Source organism: Labeo rohita, chromosome 19 (genome assembly GCF_022985175.1).
Source record: "Labeo rohita strain BAU-BD-2019 chromosome 19, IGBB_LRoh.1.0, whole genome shotgun sequence".
Taxonomy (NCBI): domain Eukaryota; kingdom Metazoa; phylum Chordata; class Actinopteri; order Cypriniformes; family Cyprinidae; genus Labeo; species Labeo rohita.
The window spans coordinates 2057941-2081777 of record NC_066887.1 but is presented as its reverse complement, the minus strand read 5'-3'; the positions used below and the strand labels follow the sequence as shown (position 1 = coordinate 2081777).

Here is a 23837-nt window from a genome sequence, read left to right as displayed (position 1 = left end):
ATAATATAATATAATGTAATATAATATAATATAATATAATATAATATAATATAATGTAATATAATATAATATAATATAATATAATATAATAATTCTATCATACTGTTTACTGCATACTGTTCAGTGAATGTGTGCCTAGTATTTTTAATAAATATTTATATTTAATTATATTTAATAAAATAAAAATAACTGCTGTTGTTTTACAACGCTAAACAATTGTACTTGCGTGTAGTATTCACTTGCTTTAATGCAATTTAAGCAGTTATTTTGCATATGTGTGTAAAAATGTCTACTCTAGTCAGTCTGGTTAAATAATGATTCAGATCATTATATAAACCCATAGCTGTATTTGCTTCCATTTCATTTCTTTTAAAATATAAGGTCAAGTTAAGTGCATTGCACTGATGAGTACAGTATTTCACCCAGACGTTGACCAGGGCTGCATTTATTTACTAAAAAAAAAAAAAAAAAAAAAAAAAAAAAAAATACAGTGAAACTGTAATATTGTGAAATATCATTACAATTTCAAATTCTGTTTTAATCATGTTCTGTTGTAATATATTGTAAAATATAATTCCTGTGATGCAAAGCTGAATTTTTAGCATCATTACTTCAGTCTTCGGTGTCACATTATTCTTCAGAAATCATTATAATATGCTGATTTGCTGCTCAAGAAACATTTCTGATTATTATTATTATGAAAACAATTGTGCTGCTTAATATCCTTTTTTTAAAATACCAAAAATAAATTTTTGTCACACTTCTTTGATGAATAGAGAGTAGGGTACAACGGGGCTAAAGGCACCCCCTAAGAAAAAAAAAATGCTTTTCACTGTGTATGAATGCAGAAAAATACATATGTTTGTATTGTACATTTATGGACCAACAGATTTTGTGTAAATAAATCATACAAGTCAGAAATGTATGAGGGGTAAAAGTATGAGGGGTACCAACATGGGGTAAAAGACACACAGCATTGATACAAACTTTAGCTAAAATAATATTTTAATATGATATGGTTAATTAGTTGTTAAATATGATGGTGATTATCTCTAAGATAAACACCCAACATAATATATGATATTTACCATCTGAATCTAACAATGTCATGTCAACAAATGGAAAAATCAGCCCCAACAGCAGTGGAGCTTTTTACCCCCAATACTAAATACCAAACTATACTTTTACATATTCTTTCGTTATTTAAAAATTGCTGTTTTAGTTATCTTAAACAAAACTGAAAACCATTAAGAAGACATTTATCTCAAGATATACTAAATAATTTTATCAATTCTCATTTGCTACTTAAATCTACAACAAAAAACATCAAATATTAGATCACGTAAGCACAGATCAACTTTGCTCTGCTGCCCGCGATCACGTCAAAGATCAGGCAAATTTGCATGTGCATCTTGAAAAGCGGATGTTTTGGAAAGTGCTACGCCCCTTTTTTATTGCCATCTATTGGTTTAGAGGAAAATAATATCAAAGGTCCCTTTCACCCCGGGGGACCTTTAGCCCCGTTGTACCCTATATATGTATTTTAATACCAAAATACATTTTTGTCATAATTCTTTGATGAATAGAAAGTTTAAAAGAGCAGAATATATTTGAAATAGACTTTTTTGTAGCAATCTGTCACTTGTACTGTCTTTACTGTCACTTTTAAACCTTTCAGTGTGTCCTTGCTGCATGAATGAATTAATGAACAAATAAGCATATTGCAGAAATAGTAAGAGTAGTATGTTAGTATGCTATTATGAATGTAGCGAGTGAGAGAGGAAACAACATTAAATCCTTAAAAAACATGATTGGGAGACATTCAAAGACAAATTGAAATGAGTTTAAGAACTGGACGGATATGTGGAGAGACGGCTGTGTGTTTGCAGCTGTAATTGCGTGACTGTGAACAGTGAGCTGGCCGCCCCGTGTTCTTCTCCTCTCAGGACAGATAATGAGAAGCCAGTGGTTGTGTCCAGAATGACATACTACTACTACCCCTACTATTTTTGTATTATATATACTAAGCACAGTATGCAAAATGATGTATGTACAGAATATCTGGATGACCTACTTCATTTGCCAAAATGTGCAGTATATAAATATGCACGGCACACTGTATCCCACAATGCAGTGGGGTGCCCGATGATTTCCAATGAACCAGAAATAATACAACATCTGTGATTTTTAACAGACTTTTTTTTAGGGTTAATATTTTTTACAATATAATTTTTTTAAATGTTTATCACTGCATGGTGTGCACTATTTCATATACTATTTAAAAATAATATCCACTAATGCATAGTAAGCAGTATGCTAGTATTCCATTCTAAACAAAGCCAAGCTCTCTCTCTCTCTTTCTCTCTCTCCTCCCGTCTCTGTTAATGATCTGCTCGGCCCGCCGAGCTGAATCTGAGCGATGCCCACCGACAGCGCCACTCAGGCGGAAAGACACACACACTCACACACAGACGTATAGAAGAGAGGAATATCGCAGGCCAACATTTATCCCGAATATATGAATAAACCCACACTGACACATAATCTCTCCATCACATGTGCATAAGCAGACCTCAGCATTTCAGCGCATGTTCAGACTCTCTAAGTCACAGTAACGCTGCATGCAAACACGCACGCATAATTGTGCCAGAAAACACACACAAAAAGCCACATATAGTGTATCGTGTGCAATGGTAACTGACGTAGGCTCATTATATTATTGTACGTTCAGGTCAAAAGAGGGCAAAAACGAGGTCAGATTGTGTGTCTTATGATTTGAAATTGTGCCACTGTATTTGAAGACTACTGCTTATTGAAAATTAATATATTTAATACAGTCCACATGGCATGATGTCTTCTCACTGGACCACTTGAGAAGATTAAGGGTTTGTCATATTATTATCATAAGGTTTTTGATCAGTTTTAGATTTAGAAAAGAACAGTTCATGCCTTGAAAAACATAGCGTCATCTACTCACTTCACCTTCCAAAACCCATGATTGCTTTCTTCTGTGAAAAAAAAAGAAGAAGATATTATTCACAATGTCCTTACAGTGGTTGTGAATCAGCATTGAGACTGTTGAACTTCAAAAATGACTAAAACTGACTATAAAAGTACCATAAAGCAGCTATTCCTAGTCTTCTGAAGTCATGATGGTTGTGTGAGAAACGTTACTGTACACTGAAGATCTTCCCCACAAATCTCACAAATCTCTTTTGCACTTGTGCATATTCACATTTTGCAAGCTGTGCAAGGTTTGACTATTTTCTTTGAATAATGATACTGCAGTAGTGTGTTGAATATATATATTTGATTAAACCTTTTTTCTAATGTAACATATTTAAAAAAAATATGCCAGTCATTTGCAACACATGTAAAATTAAAGAGAATTTTTCAGAAATATTTCATTAAAGAGTTTTCTAAAGTGTAGGTGGTATGTGTCATTGTGTATATATGCCAACTCTAAGACAAGAAATATTTTGTCTATAGGAGTGTGTTTGGTCATAGATGTAAGTGATATGTGAGTGTGTATGCATGCGAGTCTGTTGAATATTCACAGTGTGTGTGTGTGTATAGACTTCAGCTTTTTAATGAAGTTCTCCGTTAAGTCTCCCAAAGACTTCGCATTCCTTATACCCCCCCCCCCCACACCCCCGAGCACACACACTCACACACACACTCACACACACAACCAAATGACCCCTCCCCCCCCCATCGCAACACACACGCTCACGCACACAAACACTTAAAACACACATTCCAAGCATCCTCATTAGCAATTCATGAGCTGAGTCTCATTAGACACTAAGTTTTAGCGCGGGCCTCTGAAGTCGATGGCTAGAGCTGTTATTAATATTTCATATGTCTTCCCATTGAGGAGCTAAAAAAAAAGGAGAAGTTGCTTCGCTTCGGCTACAAAGTCGCTCGAGCTCTCCTCTTTTACCCCTCTTCCTCTGTTTTCCCTCCTTTTTCCCCTTCGTTAGACTGCTTTTATGGACTGCCTCTTTCTTCGGCGCTCCATCTCTCCGCCCCTCTCTCCAGCGCACAGACCCTAACTCAAACTGACTTAATTGGGCTGTCTTTGTTCGAAGAAATGTGGACCTACCTTACGTTTTCCCATAGATTCAGAACAAAGATTGAGACGAAACCTATAAGAAAGGAAACTCACAAATGAGATCTCTTTAATATCTCTTAAAAAGTCACATCTCAGATGTGTCTCCTCCTCTAGTGTTTCAGAAAAGATCTCTGAAATGTCTTAAAATGTTTGGCAGAATACCAAAGTATGCAATCAGAAGTCATCAGAGATTTAAAATGAGCATTTCTCATCAGAGGAACTGAGCTGCTATCCACATATTCAGTCGTTAAATCTGATGTCACACGCAACCGTTTACGGCTCAGAGTGCCGTAAGATCCCAGAAGCAACCCAAAAATGCTGCTAATATAGACTCACTACCAAAAAATCTTGATTCTAACTTTAATCTCCGTACTGAAATCTCAGGTGGCTGGAGAGTGATTCATCTTTTCTGAATCATTAAAATATTGGTGTCTGGGATGCCGTTAGCCTGGAGACTATAGTGTGCACTGTACACTTTTTGTAAGCTTCGTTTAAATGAAAAGTGCTTGTAAACAACTAATAGCATAACGGAGTTGAGGCTTGGACCCAGAAACAGTATTCAATACGTCAGACCGTAACAAATGAATAGCTTTAGTCAACAAATGTCTCATTTGTGTCTGCATTTCGTCAAAAGAACTTTAGGGGAAACGTTTGAGACAACTTGTTAATAAAGCATATTTGAGAAATGCTTTTGGATGGTAAAAATCTGTCTTGTATCTCAGCCTAATATGCAGAGACAACTTTAAGCAAGCCATTCAAGCAAGGTTGATTTTCCCCAAAAATCTCAGTGGTGCATTCAAAAGTTGCTCTTATTGTTTAAAAATAAAAATTCTGTCATTAATTACTCACTGTCATGCCGTTCCAAACCTGTAAGACTTTCGTTCATCTTCAGAAAACAAATTAAGATATTTTTGTTTAAATCCGAGAGCTTTCTGACCCTCCATAGACAGCAACGCAACTGACACGTTCAAAGACCAGAAAGATAGTAAAGACATTGATAAAAAAGTCCATGTGACAATTTATTTTATGAAGCTATGATAATACTTTTTGTGGGCAAAGAAAACAAAAACAATGACTTCATTCAACAATTTCTTCTCTTTTGTGTCAGGGTTCGCTGGGAGTTCACGAGAGTATCACCATGCAGAGAGTACCTCTGAATTAAACCACTGATGTCACGCTGACTATTTTATCGATGTCCTTACACTCTTAATTATAAAGGTGCTTATCACAGCGATGTCATAGAAGAACCATATAGTCAAAGGTTCTTTAAAGAACTATCTATTTCTTACCTTTTTATAGTCTGAAGAACCTTCTTGTGCCACAAAGAACCTTTTGTGAAACAGAAAGGTTCTTCAGATGTTAAAGGTTCTTTATAGAACCATTTAAACAATAAAGGTTCTATGGCATCGTGAAGCACCTTTATTTTTAAGAGTGTACTACCTCTCTGGGCCTTTAATGTGGTAGTTGTGTTGCTGTCTATGCAGGATCAGAGAGCTCTCAGATTTCATCAAAAATATCTTTATTTGTGTTCTGAAGATGAACAAAGGTCTTACTGGTTTACAACAACATGAGGGTGAGTAATTCATGACAGAATTTTCATTTTTGGGTGAACTATCCCTTTAAGAATCCTGCCCAGGACTGCCTAAGCAGATCGCTGAAACTATTGGCTTGTGATGCAGTGGTCTCAGTGATCAACTTACAGTGTTTTAAAAGGTGAAGCCCACGCTGACACTACAACACCAGTGGTGTTAGTTTGGGGGTGTTGACTGACCAATGGAAGAAGGGAACGTGTTTGAAAACAATCATTATTTTTGCAGTTCCACTGCATTCGGAAGAATGAATGAAGGCGGAACGATTGGATGAAGTCACTGGCAGACATAGAGCAGAGCGGCATTCACGTTGAATTAGAGAGATTCAGCTAATACGGGAGAATCCCAAGTGAACCCTATAACCCCTGTAAAGAGGTTAGGGGGAACAGGGAGGCTTGGGCGGCAGACACGGCGTGCTCTGGAAATAAACACATGCACGAATAAGTCAATAACGGCCGTGGTGTAAACAAATGAAGGAATACGTGCGTGTACGTCCGTGTGGAAGGCCAGACTCCCGTCCTCGACAGACGCCACATTCCCTGTGAATGAGAAACAGACCCGGACAGAGGGATGAGAGACAGATAGATGTCTTTAACAGCCCGGTTCGAGTCTGCGCGCAGCCGAGGAAAGAATTCCGAGCGCCCCCTCCTTCCCAGACCAACTTTATCTGTGGGAGAATATGTGCCAGTGCTCCTCTGTCTCTCATTTAAACAGCGCTGTCATGAGAGCCGTAATCAAACCGAAAAACCTCACAAAGGCAGAAGAGCGAGGCAGTATGGAACCAATTGTGATCTAGCGGCAGCCAAAAAAGCCATTTACATCTGAGACAGTAGATTCACTGGCTTGCTCTCCTCGTTTGACCCTCTTCTCCTAAGCTTGATCAATATCATCTCCTCTTCTCCTCGTCTTCCCATGTTTTCGGTCGCCGTCTCGTTCCAGGATGTTGTTTCCGCAGCGGCACCGCTGCATTTTGCAGGGGTGTTGATTTGTTGCGATGTTGTCTCCCCTGAATTTGTGTTTAATGAATCTTTTGCGCAGTGCAGCATAATTAATTTGTATTCTGTCAAGTCTTTTATCAGACACACCTGTTATGACACGTCGCTTATATCAGGTGTAGATTTGATAAATGGGAGCTGCGATGTGCTGTAGCAGCTAATGAGGAAACGCGCAATCCGGTTTGAGCAACTTCCCAAAAGCCGGGCGAGTTTTGGGCTAGTTTAACGAGCGGGGAAGCGCCCTGGTGCATGCTGGGAGGTGGCGCTCAGTGCACTCTTGAACAATTAGAGGTAGTTTGCGGCCATCTTGTGCAGTCGCCGGCGGACCAGCACAATAGGACGCGGCGCGGTAAGCCGGCGAGTCGTTTCATGGGAAAGCGCGCCTGAAAATGGCGCTCCGGAAGGCGCCCTCGCTCCGTCTCTTTACAAGCGCCTCTTTTATTTTCCCTCTTTCGAACTCTATCAATTTTCCCAGCACATTCTCTCCCCTGGTTTTGTGGTTTGTCTGCCACCCCTCCTCCATTGCTACCCCGCTTGCTGTGTTCTTTATAAAGTCTTTCTCTTTCAACATCATACCCATAACCCCTCTTACACCCCCAACACACCCTCACACGCACTCCGACTCTCCTACATTCAATTCCCTGTCTTCCTTTCTTTCTTTCTGTCTTTCTCTGCCTACTATGGTCAGGTCTCATGGGGAAAGACAGTTGGCAGGAAGCAGGCTTGCTGCCATAGCAACAGGATCACTCCCTCTCCCACAGGTCTCCTTAGCAACCGGTAGCTTGGCATTGTTGTAATGAGCGGACCCTATGTGCCAGGCTAACAGAGCACGAGTGTGTGTGTGTGCGTGTGCACGTATGTAACCAAACGCATATTTATGTGAAAAAGCTTGTGTGTTTGGGTCTGTTTCATGCATTCAAATCATACATAAGTCTTTTGTCCTTTTTCGTCGACTTGGATATTAAAGGATACATCTTAAACACACTAATGTAGCAGGTTTTAATTAACAATCATGTGACCAGGTGCTTCCCAATCTGTTTGGGGTTTGATTAAAGCGATCAGCTCATTCCACGCCCTGCAACCGAAATAATCGATGCGTGACTTAATTAATGATTTACTAATTAATTGTGCATGCTCTGCCTAGAACAGAGGATGACTTTGTGCTCGATGATAAAGTCAGTCATAGTTGTGCACGCTCGCATTTTCGCTCGCGGAGAGAGCGGCGACACAAAAGACTAAAGAAATGCCATTGGTTTGCTGTGAATCTGTTGTCTATACATTTATTCACTATTATTTACCTTCGTAGTTAGTCATGAACCAAAAGAATTAGTTATTTAAATAATCATGCATCAGACCCACACTGCAAAAACCATGTTATTAATAAGTATTTTTTGTCTTAAATAGTGAGAACCAATTCTCACTATTAACTAGGATGTATAAAGCACGTATTAATGCCTTAACCCCACCTAAACTTAACAACTGCTTTACTAACTATTAATAAGCAGCAGGCAGAGTTAATAGTTAGTTAATAGTGAGAACTGTACTTCAAAATAAAGTGCGACCAGATATAATTAAGAACATCATATTAATAAGTATTTTTCATACATTATTATATTTTAAGTTTAAAATAAATGTGGTTATATTTGTGCTTAACACTAGAAGAAAAAACATTGCCAGTGGGGTAAGCAAAATAAGTCTTCATATCTTATGCAATTTTGCTTCTCATGTGAATTTATCTTGCTTTAAGCAAGTTCAGATTCTTTTTACAGAAAACAAGAAATTAATATATATATATTTTAAAACTGTGCACAGTTACTCAGTATTATTTTGTGTTGTTTTATCGCGGCAAAGTTTATGTCACAACAAGAGGTGTGCATCTGCGCATAGGACCCAGGTGTAAGACCGTTCTTCAGAGTCTGTGCGATCTCCCACAGGTGTCTGTACTCTCCACCTGTTGTGTGAAAGCTTAGCTAGGGATCGTCATCATTTCAGGCTGACGCTTCTCTTAGCGCTGCCCCAGTCTGGGCGGCGTGCCACGCGACGACCGGGCAAACGTATGCCAGGGGGCGGCTGTGCTATGCCTTGCCCTGCTATGCGATGGCGAAGAGCTGGCTTTTATGCCCCGAAGGTCTGGTCAGCTCTGGCATGCGGGGCGGATTTTCCGATCCCCTGCACCGCTCTCAGATGCTCCTTAATCTGCCTGCTCTATTTTTAAACCTCCCTCCCCTCTTTTTGCTCTATCCGTCCATCCTTCACTTCCTCCCACTCTCCCTCCCTCCCTCAGGCTCTCCCCGTTCCCAGGGAACTTGGCCCGGCTTGCCCAGCAGCTCCAATTAGAGCTCGGTCCAAGGGGATGGAGCGCACTAGCTGGCTGCTCCCACCTACAGGCCCCCAGGGGCCCCGGCTTCTTTTCCGTGCCCAGTCTACCTCTCTCAGGTTAGGCTAAAGCTCCAGACGCGGCCCCTCCCTTCCGTCCTGGTCCCTCTGGTGGGTGGGCATTCCACAGGGAAGCGAGCGGAGAGAGAGGCCTTCTGTCGCCAAAGCGTTGGCTGTAATGATGGCACTGCTCTGTTTTTAGGATGTAAATGCCGGGCTTCCATCATTAACAATGGCTAATTTAGTTAATTTGTTGATTTGAAGACAAAACATTAAAGGTTCAGCCAAAAATGAAAATTGTGTTATTTAAACTCAAATGCTCTTATTTTTTTCCAAGGACCACCAAAGGAGAATTTTCAAGGGCCCGTTATAAAGCTCTGTTTCATATCTCGACATTGTATGGAAAACAGTGACCAGGATGGAAAATCTCCACTGCAGCTTTCAAATGGCATTTTCCGTTGCACATATTTACTGCCTCATCACATTCAACAAACAATGGGGTTTTCGGGGGTAATGACATCAGACGTTGTGTGGTGGTCAGTGTCACAGATTAGGAATAACAAATTAAATTTGGTTCTGTTCCTCACACAAATCTGATTGTGTGATGTTAAAGGGGTCATCGGATGCACATTTTCCACAAGTTGATATGATTCTTTAGGGTCTTAGTGAAAAGTCTATAATATACTTTGGTTAAAAATTCTCAGTGGTAGTGTAAAACAACACCATTTTTACCTTGTCAAAATGAGCTCTGCAAAAATCATCCCATTCTGATGGATTGTTCCTTTAAATGTTAATGAGCTCTGCTCGCCCCGCCCCTCTCTTCTCTCTGTGGAGTGACGAGCCTATTTACATATAGCCACGTTTAGCCGCTAAACTTGCTAACTAGCACGTTATTAAAAAAAGGTGTTTGCAGAGATTCATAAAAAAAAAAAAAAAAAAAAAAAAAAAAACAAACAAACCTTATACTCACTTCTGCTGTAGGTAAAGCTGGATCACGAATGATTTGCACGAACATAGACGCATTTATGTAGATTGGGAGGTGCATTCCCTTTACAAACGGTGTGACACCACACAACATCACGGCATCTGAGAATGGCTTGATTTGAAAAAGGGGATATTATTTTTACAGATTAATTAAAAACCACTGCATGGATTTTTATCATTATGGGAAGGTTTGTACATACATTGCCAACCCACATTAAGGTTCAAACAACATGTGAAAGTGAAATTTGCATCCGATGCCCCCTTTACGGCTGGAATACACTACACAACTTTTAAAATTTTACCTGTTTAACCTGAAGTACCACTGATGTGCACTGAAGAAACTCACAGTGTCATTCAGTGTGTTGACATAATTTACGTAGGGTGGGACATATCAAGTGGCTCATTCCCTTTTTTAGCCAATAGTGCTTTGTTTACATTACAACCCAGCAAAGCAGCATTTGATAGCTTGTGACAGCCACAGTTTTAAAAGAAAAGAATCTAAGTCTAATAGTTTCCCACTTTACATTTATCATAGGACTGTTACTACTAGAGGAAAGAAAAACAAACAAAAAAAAAGACATTTAATATATGCTGGTGCATGGCACTGGTGTTATCTCTTCTCCTCATCATTGCTGTTTATAATGCTGAGGATGTCTAACTATTTGCGATGTTTGATCTCCTCCATCATGGTTTAAAATACAATATTCTGTGTAGAATTCAAATGAGTTTGATATGTTTTGTGGTCTGCACCGACTTGTGCACATGCATATGATCCGCTCTGCGATATTGTGTCTCTGGACTGGAGACCATACTGTGAACTAGAGCAGTTTGTGTGACACTGACATGAAGCCAGACTTTATCCACTCCAATGGAACAACCCAGGCTCATAAAAATATGTGCCTCTATACATTTCTGCAACTAATTATGTAATTACGTACCTTATTGCATGTTTCGTGGCAGTTTCAAAGTAAAAAGTCCAGAGAGTGGTGCTAAAACACAAATTCAATATGTGACCGTGTCATGTTTTCATTACTTTGCTACAGGCATGTATTGCTGCACTTTTTTACGCTGCTTGAGGTACATAATGCGGCTGTTCAGAATTCATATATCCAGAGAGTGTCGCTAAAGGTTAATGCTCTATTGTTTTGGAAATATCCTCTACATCAAACCGAACCCTAAATCTACTGATTGTGTTAACAAACACAAAAGTGATATAAAAACGCATTTGTTGATGCTGTTGTGCTATTTTAACTTGCTTATGCAGATATGAGCTGTTTCGTCGAACCGTACTCTGCTAAAAAAAATCATGTAATCATTTTGATTATCATGTATATCGTGCTGAAATCATGCATTTTAAAGCCATAGTTCAAACTTCTCATACAGGGTTTTCTGAGCACACACATTCGAAGCATGCACACACATGGCATGTAAGTACTAAAACTTCTCTTTCATGTATTATTGCACTTAAACAGTCAAATACACACAAGTTGTTAAGACACACATGTTAAAACAACACATAAGCTATAAAAACACGGGTTATGTCTGTGAAGGTAAACAGCTGGGAAAGAAATTGCAAAAACAAAATGGCGGCGCCATGGGTAGAAATATGCTGATTATTTCTACCCATTAGGGGCTGTCATAGCTATTATAAAAGATCTTCTTTCTATGTCACAGGGGAAGCAAAATCTGAGTGGCTCATTTATTTATGTCAGATATTTGCAGAGAAAGACTTAACGAAACAAAGTTACTGGGTTGTGCATTTTCGCATTTTCTGGGTTGGTTGATGCACCGGGACCCGTTTATAGCACTTAAACATGGAAAAAGTCATGATATTCATGATATGTCCCCCTTCACATATTCACACTAAAATCAAAAACAAACAAACCTTCAATTTTGTTTCATGGGGACTTTAATACAAGGCCTGGTTTCACAGACAGGGCTTAGACTAAGCCAGGATTAGGCCATAGTTCAATTAGGACACTTAAGTACATTTTTATAAATGTACGTAGAAAAAAAAAAAAAAATACTGGTGTGCATTTTAAAGGTAGGGTAAGTGATTTCTGGTAGCCAATGTTTATATTTGAAATCACCAAAACAAACACACCCCACCCCAAAAAGGTCTTGCCACTATTTTGATAGCTCCACCCCACACATACGTACGCAAGCCAGGCAACGATTTTGGATTTTGGCCAGCCACCCATAGCAGATGAACAAACAAGCGAACATGACCTCGTCTGATCACAGGCTTTCCTGCCCCTTTAGTTCTCTCCAGCGCTGGAAAGCTGATCCGATATGTATCGTAGGACTTCTTTTGTTCCCGCAAACATTTTCCTCTTTTGTTTTTTAATTCGCCATCTCTATATTTCTGTCGTTGCTTCGCTCGGCTAATGTCCTGTGCACTGAGCGCTCTCTCCTCCCAATCATGAGTAGACATGCCCCTTACTGCTGATTGGCTACAAGTTTGTTTTGGTAATCGGCCCGACTCTAAAGCGTTTTTGAAAAAATACACCCCACATTTAAGACAAAACAAAGGTACTGATATATTTTAAGGTCAGTCAGTGCAAGTTTATTTTAGTTGAAACAGTTCAGCCTGACATTTTAGTCTAGGACTAGGTTTAAGTCTTGTCTGTGAAACGGGGGGGTAGGTATCATATACTTGCTGTAAATAGTTACAGAAGAAAAAACAGGCATCATGCATCACACACTACCAGACTTTCAGGTCGTTTCAGTCGCAACAAATTCATGCAGAAACACATGGCTTGTTGCTAGGAGACGTGTAACAAATGAAAACAACATGTGTTATACAACTGCCTCAAAATAGTGAACATGTTTCACATCCTCCGACTAAATGGTTTCAAAGTCTAAAGCTAAAAAAATGGCCCATCATACACCTTGTGAATTTCCGTGAAACCTGTCAACTGACTTTCGACAACTAGCGTCAACTTGTCCAGGCTGTGAATGGGGACAACAATCTGGGAAAATGCTGTGCAGTGTATTCCAGCCTTTAGTCATATGGAGCACTTTTATGGTGTTTTGTAACAGACGTGACTGGAAGAACACGGGTGCCTAATAAAGACTTGTTGTCTTCAACTAAGAGAGCAACACAGAGTCGGATAATGTCTTACTTAACAAATGAATACATAAAAGACATTCTGTGTTACCAGAAATAATCTTGTCTGTTAGCATCATTATCATGTATGAGGACTGTTCGATCCTATAATTTCATATTGCTCCATCTGTCACATTGCCCACACCTCTCTCTGCTCTCCACCGTTCCCATTAATCGCCTGTGAGTTCTTTCTTTTTCCCCAAACAGCCGAGCACCGCCCGTGACATCACTCACAGGAAGTGCATCTTTAGCGTTGGCTAATTTCCATCGATTGCCTCCAGACAGGCTTAGCAGACGCGCCCTGTTCCCACACAGAACTCTCATTTTAAGTCTCCTCGCCTGCAGGAGTCCTCTCTCGCTCTCTCCCTCTCGCACAATGAACGCAGTCAGCGCTTTTATCTCCTACCCCACTTGTGCTTATTATCAAATAAATGCGAGGCAGAGAGATACCCATTGACAGTAGCATGCATAATGACTGCTGGCTGTGTGAAATGGATTAATAAATAATGGGTGAACGCGGCTGAAAACAGCTTTTCCAGTCCTGCGAGCGCGCAAGAATGCTCGACAGAACAATCCCCCAACACACGAGCCGTGCGTTCCGGACCGCGTCGAATGGAACACTGGGCAGAATGTAAAACAGAACGCTGCCTTGAATACTCAGAGGAGTCTGCTCGGTAAATTAGAACGCTCTTTAAAATGAGAAACAGATCGCTTGGCAAATGCTACCCGGAATAGTACGCTGCTAAGACTTCGAGGTGGATAGCGCCTTAAACGTGGTCTTTTATTTCTACTCAAATGCAGACACTAGCATAGCTATGGCCTTTTGTGCTGCTCAGAAACTGACTGAAATCTAAGGCACTTAGTGATTTACGTGACCTTGCGTGAAAAATGAGCCATGATCCCTCCAAATCCCATTCATTGCCCATAGTGAAGTTGATCCAAGGGCTCTAATCCAAGGCCTACATCAATGAATAGTGGACTGAAACACTGTATCATAGCATCATTTGATTAAAGCTCCTTTTTGGATTCACTTTGAATGGATCATATTTTGGGTATTCATCAATAGGTGCTTTTGGTAGAAGATTATCTGACTAGGGAGCTGTCTTTTTCAGATTTGTTTGATACTGTGACATCTTCATACTCTGGATACGAGCACAGCTTCTCCCTAAATTCAAAACGAAGTGTTTTTAACAAACCACTGTGGTAATGTAAGTGTTGAAACCCTTGCTTTCTCGCTGTATGATATTTTGTTGTTGGTGTGTCAGAGCAATTGTTAAGGCAGAACTTTCCATGTAAAAGCGGCCTTTTTTATGACTTGTCGTGGGCAGATGTGCCTTACACGAAAACAAGAGGGTGGAGGCGACCAACGGCGCCAGGCGGTCATATACATAGGTAATGATCTTGGTTCATAAACCTCAATTTGACGAAATGTACCAAGTTACGCATTAGCGTAAATTAGAAAAGATGGTTAAATTGTGAAGAATGTCATTTAGTTGCTCCATTCCATAAATAAGACAAATTTAGCCAGTTGTTTTTCTATTTTCTGTTACAGAAATGCCAGAATGACCACAGCATTGCAAGTAACAAAATTCAAATTTAGCTATGCCGTAAAATTCCAAATGTTGGTTTGTAATTATTAATGAACCAAAGTTCATCTGTGGAATGTGCTATTTCTTTCAGGAAGCATTAGTACCCTAGTCTGTTTAGTTATGCAATGAAACTCTCCTAATTTTTCATCTTGATCTCAATGCTGATTACTACACCCGTCATCACTCTTCCCCTACACACCTTCTGCCTGGCCAACATATGATCGCTTCAATCCCTGTTACTTTGTTGCGTTCCAGGGGTTACAGTCAGCTAAGGGGCCGCCAGATTTAACCAGGATTAGCCCGAGATTTCTCTGGATTATGCAGGCTGGAGTGGGATTAAACCTGATTGCCAGATTTTTCTGGTTTGCCGGGCATATTTCAAAGTGTCTATATATCAGGTTGTGTTTGAATGTAGAGTGAGCGTGTTTAAATGTTTTCTCCATGAGCACTATTTGAAAGCTCAGCCTTCATGTGTGTGTTTGACGAGCAGGGTGTTTAAAATGCCTGTGATTAAAATTCTCACTGAGGTCACTGTTATCCACTAGTAGACATTACTTAACTGCAGCATCCAGTTGTATCAGGTGGAAGTAAGCTTCACTAACTGCATTTTTGGTAGTCGTTGCACTGTTACGTCACCAACTTGCTGTTGCTTACTTTAGATTGCCAACAATGAATCCAAGCTTGATTATCATTGCAAACCACTGTCAGATTGTAAATCTCATGCCTAAATGTCATGTGATTGATCACTCTATATCTCATCCTTGCAGAAGACAAAAATAATTCACTGGTTAAACATCTACTATAATATAATAAAACTGGGATTGACACAATTGGGATTTGTCAGATTACACTAAGGGCCAGTTTTACTAACAGCTTGTGCCAGTGCAAACCATCATTTGCCTTTAAAATAGAATTTACTAAAGATGCGCAGTGATGAATTAGTGCTGAAAAGGTGTGGACGCAGCTTTGCACCTGACCTTATTGGATATGCATTTCTGGGGGTATCCCTTTTATGGGAGTATTCAAAATGCGATTTACTAACGTTTGCATTTGTCAAATTACTGGTATTTGCGGCATTATTTAACATCCAAAAAAAGCATGTCTGAAACTATTTTGCGCTTGAAATGGCTGCAGTTGTTGTTGCTAGGAGGAGGCACCGCAGAGAACAGACAGCGCATGGTCGAAGGGATCAAATTTTTTCCACACATATTAATTTGTTTGGAATGCCAGAAGAACACATTATCCGAATATAGTTTGCCAAGCCATGTTAGTTTTAATTTACTTTTGGAACCCTCAACTAGAAGTCAAACAGTACAAGGTATATCAAAACGTCTTGCAACCCTTAATTTTTTGGCCTCCGTGTCTTTTCAACATACTGTGGCTTCTATATTTCTTTTATTCTTTATTGGTGACTACGCTAATTTGCGCTGCGCTTGGTATATTGCGTAGGTTGATATGTAAATGAGATGTTGCAACTGTATTCTTTAATCAAAGCATTATTAGTAAATCACCCGCAGAAATTTCCACGCCCGGCGCCACTGTGTTGGAATTGCACTCTCGCGCTAATTTGTCCTGTTTAGTAAAACTGGCCCTAATAAAGTTGACCGAATAATTGTGTTGTTACGGCATCTACCAGCAGGGGTTTCATAGAGAGGCTGCAGCATTACCCTGGGACTTCACATAAACTTTGATAAGAGAGTATCAGCTAAGTTAATAGTTGCAGATGTAACCAGAAGAATTGCAGAGAGTGCGTTCGGGTGTATCAGAGAGAGCCAAAGCAGGTCACAAGCAGACGGCTACATGGCTGGCCAGCGAATGACTCAGAGGCAGAAGAGCTTGAAGGTGTCTGGGTCAAATTCCGAACCACAGACCTGCTATTTATAACGCTCACCACAGGCCACGCTACCACAGCAATTGTGACTTCATGAATAATCTGCTTTCATCAAACATCCAGCACTCTACCTCTTCCCCCGTCTTAATGGAGACACTAAGGGCAAAGAGCGGATCTTTTCAGCGACTAAACGACGACTCGTGGCCTTTCAAGTCTGAGAGTTGTCATGTTTTAAAAATGCAAGCTTTCTACAACAAGCTCATGTGTAGACGGCTGTTTGGTGAGCTGATCCGTGGAGTGGCGGGGTGCTGGTAGCTACTGTGAAGTCATGCAGCCTATAGTTGACTTGCTAATCACTGTTCCTCTGAGACAGCTCAAGCGACGGTGTGACTGCTGATGATTGAAGCTCTCTTGCGAGTTGGGCGAGTCGTCTGACTGTCAGAGATGAAAGGATGTTTGCAGTTTACCTGCAGCATCAAACGGCATCTGCCTCTCTCTTCCCCCCGCTTCTCGCACGTAGCTCCTCTCTTCCCGTTTCCACAGTAGTCATGGTTACCCCCGCAACAGAGCGCGCTTGCCGGAGCTGTCAGGGCGTCGCGCTCAGATCACCTCGCGCAGGTCGTTTCAGCACGCAGTTCCCACTCGTGACACCGCGCTTCAATTTGGCTTTGATTAAGTCAGCCCGGGAAGCATCTGGCTCTTTCACCAGCACGGGGGCTCGTGTAATTTGGCAGAATAAGCGAAGGAGAATAAAACCCCTTCCTGGGGGGTGAGGGGACGTAAATACATCTTGCTTATCCAATTTCTCACCGCTCTGAATGGGAGCGGCGCAAAATGCAGCAAATCTGCCACTGGTGTTGGGGGAAGAATTAGCCCCTCAGGTGTGAGGTGACACTGAAACAGCACGCTCTCTGAGATTAGCCTGCTTTACAGTCGATATCCAGCTGTAGTGTAAATTTTGCCAAGGTAATTGGCTCTTTTCAGTGACTGATATCTGACCACTCATGTGAGCGGTAATGGTTCTCAGAATCGCTACGGAAAACAAGAGGCTGCTTTCCGTAAGGGGGTGCGATGGGGGATTATGGAGTATAGATGGGCTGATAGACGCACTTGAAGCGTAATTGTATTGTGGATGATTGAGGGACAGGAAGTAGATTTGTTTTGTCTTATTTGCATTTTTTTTTCTTCTTCAGTCAGAGCAGGTGAATGAAATTAGTAGTGTGATTTGTGGCGGGATGGAGAGCGAGTGAAAAGAGAGTGATAAACAGATGCGGGACACAGGGAAAGAGATGAATGAGTGTGAGAACGAGGGAATCTGAGTGAAGGAGGGTGTGAAGAGGCTATCTAGCTTAGAGAGAAATGGTGTAGGGAGTGGAGCTTGCACTGTGTTATTGTTGCTGTGTACACATGTCAACACATTATATGGATTGTTGGTAATGCAGAAAATTTGATGGACAGATGATTTTTCCTGCTGGATAAAGACAAAAAAGAGGGAAATTGGAGATCAGTTAAAGGGATAGCTCACCCAAAAATGAAAATTCTGTCATTAATTACTCACCCTCATGTTGTTCCAAACCTGCAAGACATTCGTTCATCTTCGGAGCACAAATTAAGATATTTCTAATCCGAGAGCTTTTTGACTCTCCATAGACAGGAATGCAACTACCAAGTTCAAGGCCCAGAAGGGTAGTAAAGACATTGTTAAAATAGCCCATGTGACATCAGTGGTTCAACCGCATTGTTACGAAGCTACGAGAATACTTTTTGCGTGCAAAGAAAATAAAAATAACGACTTTATTCAACAATTTCTTCTCTTCCGTGTCAGTCTTCGATTGTACATCGAGAGTACTGCGTGTGCATTCCTCTGCTTGTAAACAAGGTGTTTGGGGTTCTACATCAGAACGCTGGCTGTATGTGTTGTGGAACTCTCCTGAACAAGACTGACATGAAAGAGAAGAAACTGTTGAAAAAAGTTATTTTTTTCTTTGCGCACAGAAGGTATTCTCGTAGCTTCATAACATTATGGTTGAACCACTGATGTCACATGGACTATTTTAACGATGTCCTTAGTACCTTTCTGGGCCTTGAACGTGGTAGTTGCATGGCTGTCTATGCAGGTTCAGAAAGCTCTCAGATTTCATCAGAAATATCTTAGTTTATGTTTCGAAGATGAACGAAGGTCTTCCGGGGTTGGAACGACATGAGGGTGAGTAATCAACGTCATAATGGTCATTTTTGGGTGAACTATCCCTTCAAGACGGTCAGTTGAAACTCTGAATGTGTACCAGGCTCATCGTCAAGAAGGGACAACTATAAACATTCTATGATGATAGCCTTTTTTCATTGCATATGTGGGAGAGGGGACCAAACATAATTATTTTGTCCGGGGTCCCCTGAATTTTAGACATGACCATAGTGTGAGCACCAGCATACTGTGACAAGAGTATGCAACAGGGAGATTGAAGGATTTGGCCCTTTCGCTTTTTATCAGGGATGGATAGGAACAAACTGTCCTAGTCTCTTCTGTGTATCGATGCTGTACTGTCTCAAGAGTAGTTGGCCTCATTCTTTTGCTTGTCTTTCTTTCTCATGATATCCTGAAAGCCTAGCAAATCATTCTTCAGCTAATCAAAAAATAGTTGCTTTCAAAGGCATCCATTCCAACCTCAGTAGAAACTAATCAATAGAAAAATGTTTGATTGCAACAGGTTTTTATGATATATACCATTAGTCAATAAATATCTTGTTGGTATGAATTATTTCTGCAATGTATGTGTGGGGCTGCTGGATAAATAAAAACATGCTATTGAGAGTGCAATCTTCAATCTTCACAATCTAGAGTAATGATGCTATAAGGTATGGGAGACCTTGCTATAGTGTGAATTCAAAAGTTCATTGTTAGGCAAGATTCACAGAGGAATGTTGTGCAGCTAGCTTTTGATGTGACTTTATTTGCTATATAGTAAAGCCTTGAGCCTTTATAATAAAAAATTAAAGTCACATAATTTAATTAAAATCATATTAATTAAATCCAGAAGACATACTCATGTGAAATAACTAAGGTTATTAGTGGGCCTCTTTAAGTTCTGTGCAGTAAAATCCACAATAACTACTGTATGTGAACAGGTGTTTCATGTCATAGTTGCTATAGTGCACAGCTGGAACAATGTATTGACCAGTTCACATCCGAGACTGTAACTATCATTAACATTCTTGACTCAATTGTTGTTGTACACCAAAGAAAGTGATGCATTTCTCTGCTGCATCTGTACCACCGAAGCCTTTTCTCTCTCTCTTTCTCTCTGGTTTCCTTTGTCTGGTGCTTCTCCAGGATCGCTAGTGTGCCAAAATCACGCCTCGCTCTCGCTTTCTCGTCTCACTCTCTGGCTTTCCCTCATATTTCCCCAAGACTGCAATCGATAGAGGCGTCTGTGATCAGGTTGCCACGTGTGATTCATTTGGGTAACCTTGACTACGGTTTGATGTGCGTGTGGACTTGGCTTGGCTAGCTGCAGCGTGAGTCAGAGAAAGCGTGTGCCGTGCAGGAGCTGGTCTGCTTACAGTATTGATTTGCCTGAGCAGCCAAGAGGGGTTTCACCTCTTCCTGCAATGAGTGCCCCAAACTGCTTTAGAGTTTTTATAGGAACTTGCATAATTTGTGTGAGATTAGTAACCCTGAATGGTTTTATATTGAACATGTGTTGATTTGAATGACACTTGCTTGATACACCTTTTTTTTTTAAAATACACCTTGTATACCACTGAAAATTTCTTAGTATGGTCCTCATAATATACCATAGTACATTATTCATGATTATCTTCATTTTATACATAAGATTAAGACACACAATATTAATAAAACTCAATTTACCTTTATCTGATTTCTTTCTGTTTTCTCCTTTCCACAGAACTCCATCAGACACAACCTCTCCCTACATACCCGCTTCATCCGTGTTCAAAATGAGGGAACAGGAAAAAGTTCCTGGTGGATGCTTAACCCAGAGGGTGGAAAGATGGGCAAAGGGCCCCGAAGACGAGCTGTATCCATGGACAACGGCACTAAATACCTGAAGAGCCGAGGCAGAGTCAGCCGGAAGAGAGCAGGAGCTGTGGGAATGGGCCGGGAGCTTGGAGGACCTGGAATACAGGGATCTCCAGAACATGGAAGCCCAGCCGGTAAGGGAGTAATGGGAGTTGGGGGTGAAGAGTTTGATGCCTGGACAGACCTCCACTCCAGAACAAGCTCCTCTGCGTCAACGTTAAGTGGATGCTTGTCTCCTATCCTGGCTGAGACAGAACCCGATGAACCAGAGGAAGGAGGACTCTCCTGTTCAGCCTCCCCAAGACTCTACCCTAGCCCCACCAGCACAAGATCTCCAGCCCTGGGAACAGGAGGACACTGTCCATCTGTTGAGCTCCCGCACTTAGCTGATCTAACTGGAGCCATCAGCTTGGAAGAGGGCTACACCCAGCCTCTACCACTTAAGCGCAATGGCTATCACTATGGCCCCGGACCCAAAGGAGAGACCTCCTACTGTGGAACGGTCTATGGCCAGCCATCCATGGGCATGCTTAGGCATCATACGCCTATGCAGACAATTCAGGAAAATAAGCCTACCAGCTTCCAGCGTGCTCTTAGGGCATACTCAGAGAACAATGCCCTTGAAAGTCTGCTTGCTGGAGGGCCACAATACTGTGGTAAGGACATGGTTGTGGGGCAAGGAGCAGCGTCCCATTCCCTCATGTCACAATCTAACAGTGCCGTGCACTCTCATGGCCACAATCAGAGCCACAATCATAGCCAGAATCACAATCACAACCCAGAGCATGGCCACAATCACAATTCCAGTCAGAGTCTTCACAACGGCCATGGAGTAACCCACGAGCAAACCCCAAGCCATCATCACAATCCCAATCAAGCTCATAATAAGCATCACCCGGGTCTCGACTACAGTCACCACAAACACCACCGTGGCCATGACTATGTTCAATCTCATGACCACAAACTCAATGCTAGTCCCAATCCTAACCACATGCACAATCACCTGCAATCCAGACAACCGGACCTTTCTCCCAGGGTGAACAATGACATGTTGCAACCCTACAACCACAAATCACCCAGCCTTTATGGCTCACGTGCTCACCTCCCTTCTACTGCCCTGCCTCCTAACCCTGCCAGTGTCTTGGATGTACCCCAAGACCCCTGTCGCCTGGCTTCAGCCCCCCACCCTCGCCATCAGTCCTTCCCAGGTTCCCACCTCCACCAGGGCATGACAGAACCCTGGCAAGGGTATTACCACCACACATCACAGAATCCTAACTATCATGGCAGCCACCAAGCTAACCATCACCAGGATCCTCACAGCCGGTTGCAGTCCGAGCTGGAAATGGATGTGCACCAGAGCAGTCTGGATTGCGACGTGGAGTCCATCCTCCTGAATGACTTCATGGACTCAACGGAGGGAATGGACTTTAACTTTGACGGGTCGCTATCACAGGGTGTTGGCATGGGAATGGGTTTGGGAATGGGAATGGGGGTTTTCGCAGGGCCTCAGCAATCACACAACAGTCAAAGTTGGGTGCCTGGGTGAACTGTGGGGGCATTGAGGACCTACATATAGGCAAACATTCAACCATACAGCCTTCTGAAGGGCAGCAGGTCAAGTCGAGAACTCAAATGAACAGATTGACCAAGATTCCCTTTTGTTGATGTCAGATTCTGGACTCATAATTATCCCTTGCCCCATCCCTCTTAAAATTCCCCCCCACTCCCCTCTCCTTCTATTCCATTTACCTGCTGTGGAATAATGTCATAGCGCCCTAACAGTCCTTTCTGTGGTTCATGTCCTTCAGTTTGTGCTCAATTCATCACCTCCATGTCTTTCTGGGCAAAAGCTCTGAAGCACTTTACATCGCCATCCATTCCGATGCTGTAACGACCACCCCGCGACCTGGGAGGAATCACATTGTCCGCTGGCCTGGGTTTAATGTATGCAAACGACTTTGTTATCCTTCCTGAACAAAAAAGTAAATAAATAATTAAGCGTTGGTGTTGTTTTACTAAACATGATTACAGGATTGAGCAGTTGCTATAGCTGTCTGAGTGTCTGTGCTGTCATTTGTGTATTCGTCAGTGTGTGCGAGCGTGCGAGCGTCTGAGTGTGGAGCTGCTTTTCTTTGGTAAATGTACGCGCCTCCTCCCAAGTAGGTCTATTGGATGTCCCTTTATTGTGGGCCAGGACAGTCATCCATCAGACACACTCTATTGATATTCAGCATATCCTTTTTAATCTCCAAAGTAATGCACCAGCTATGCATCACTGTTGCAAATAGAATGTGATGCTCGGAGAGCGCAGGGCTGTTTTTCCCCCGGACACACAACGGCTTAATGTGTTTTGGCGAAAGTGATGATTAAAGTCACTCTGCAGTAAGTGGGGGGGCAGGGGGAGGGGGTATTAGAAGGAGGTAGGGAGGGCAGAGATAGAAAGATAGAGGGGGAAAAGGAGAAATGCAAATATTATCACTATGCCCCCTTCCTTTCCGTTCTGTGAATTTATAAAGCTTTCCCTGTAATGAAATAAGGAACGATCCGACACTACCGCACATCCTGTGCAGGGCTCTTTCCTGGTTCACCTCGGCCTAGCTACTCTGTGGCAGTCTTCATCCAATGCATTGGCTTTATTTAGGCTACATTAGCATTCTTTATTCTTTTGCCTATGCAGTGTTACCCTAGGTAATCAATGATGACTGATCAAATTTGAAGCTTTGTCAACTCTTATTAGCTGTGTGTTAATGTCACACAGAGGTGAAATTTGGAAGTGTATCCTTAATGCCATAAAGCTTGACTAACCTGACTAACTATCTGATGGCAGTGCTACCTCAAGGTTACAAAAGAAAAGGTGTCGTCTCATATCTGGTTTGAGGTCGCAACAACTTTACAGAAAGACAATTACACCATCTTCCAGAGCCTTTGTGTCCTACACTAGTGAACTGCATGCTGATTAACTCAGTCAGCAAGCTAAAAAATGGGTGCTATCTTCTCTTCACAGACTTGCCCTATCGTGTTGCCCTTATCCAGTGATCTCCCAGACTCAAGTAATTAAGTGCAAGTGTATATTTTCTCATTCTGGATGTAACGTAACACCAAGGATTCAAACAGAAAGACTCCTCTAATTATGGCATGGTTTGGTGAGGTTGCAGGGGCACATTTATGTAGATCCCAGATGTTTTATCCTATTATGGGCACTAGA

The 23837-nt window shown here is 41.5% G+C and overlaps 1 protein-coding gene across 1 annotated transcript in view; it reads left to right on the top strand.

The window, feature by feature from the left end:
• The window catches only part of foxo6b (forkhead box O6 b), a 36565-nt gene extending 13397 nt beyond the window's left edge, over positions 1–23168 (top strand). Inside the window, exon 2 of the mRNA XM_051137617.1 lies at positions 20496–23168. Coding sequence (XP_050993574.1) covers positions 20496–22178 — 1683 coding nt within the window. The 3' untranslated portion in view covers positions 22179–23168. The remainder of the gene's footprint in view (positions 1–20495) is intronic.
• The last annotated feature ends 669 nt before the right edge of the window (positions 23169–23837 follow it).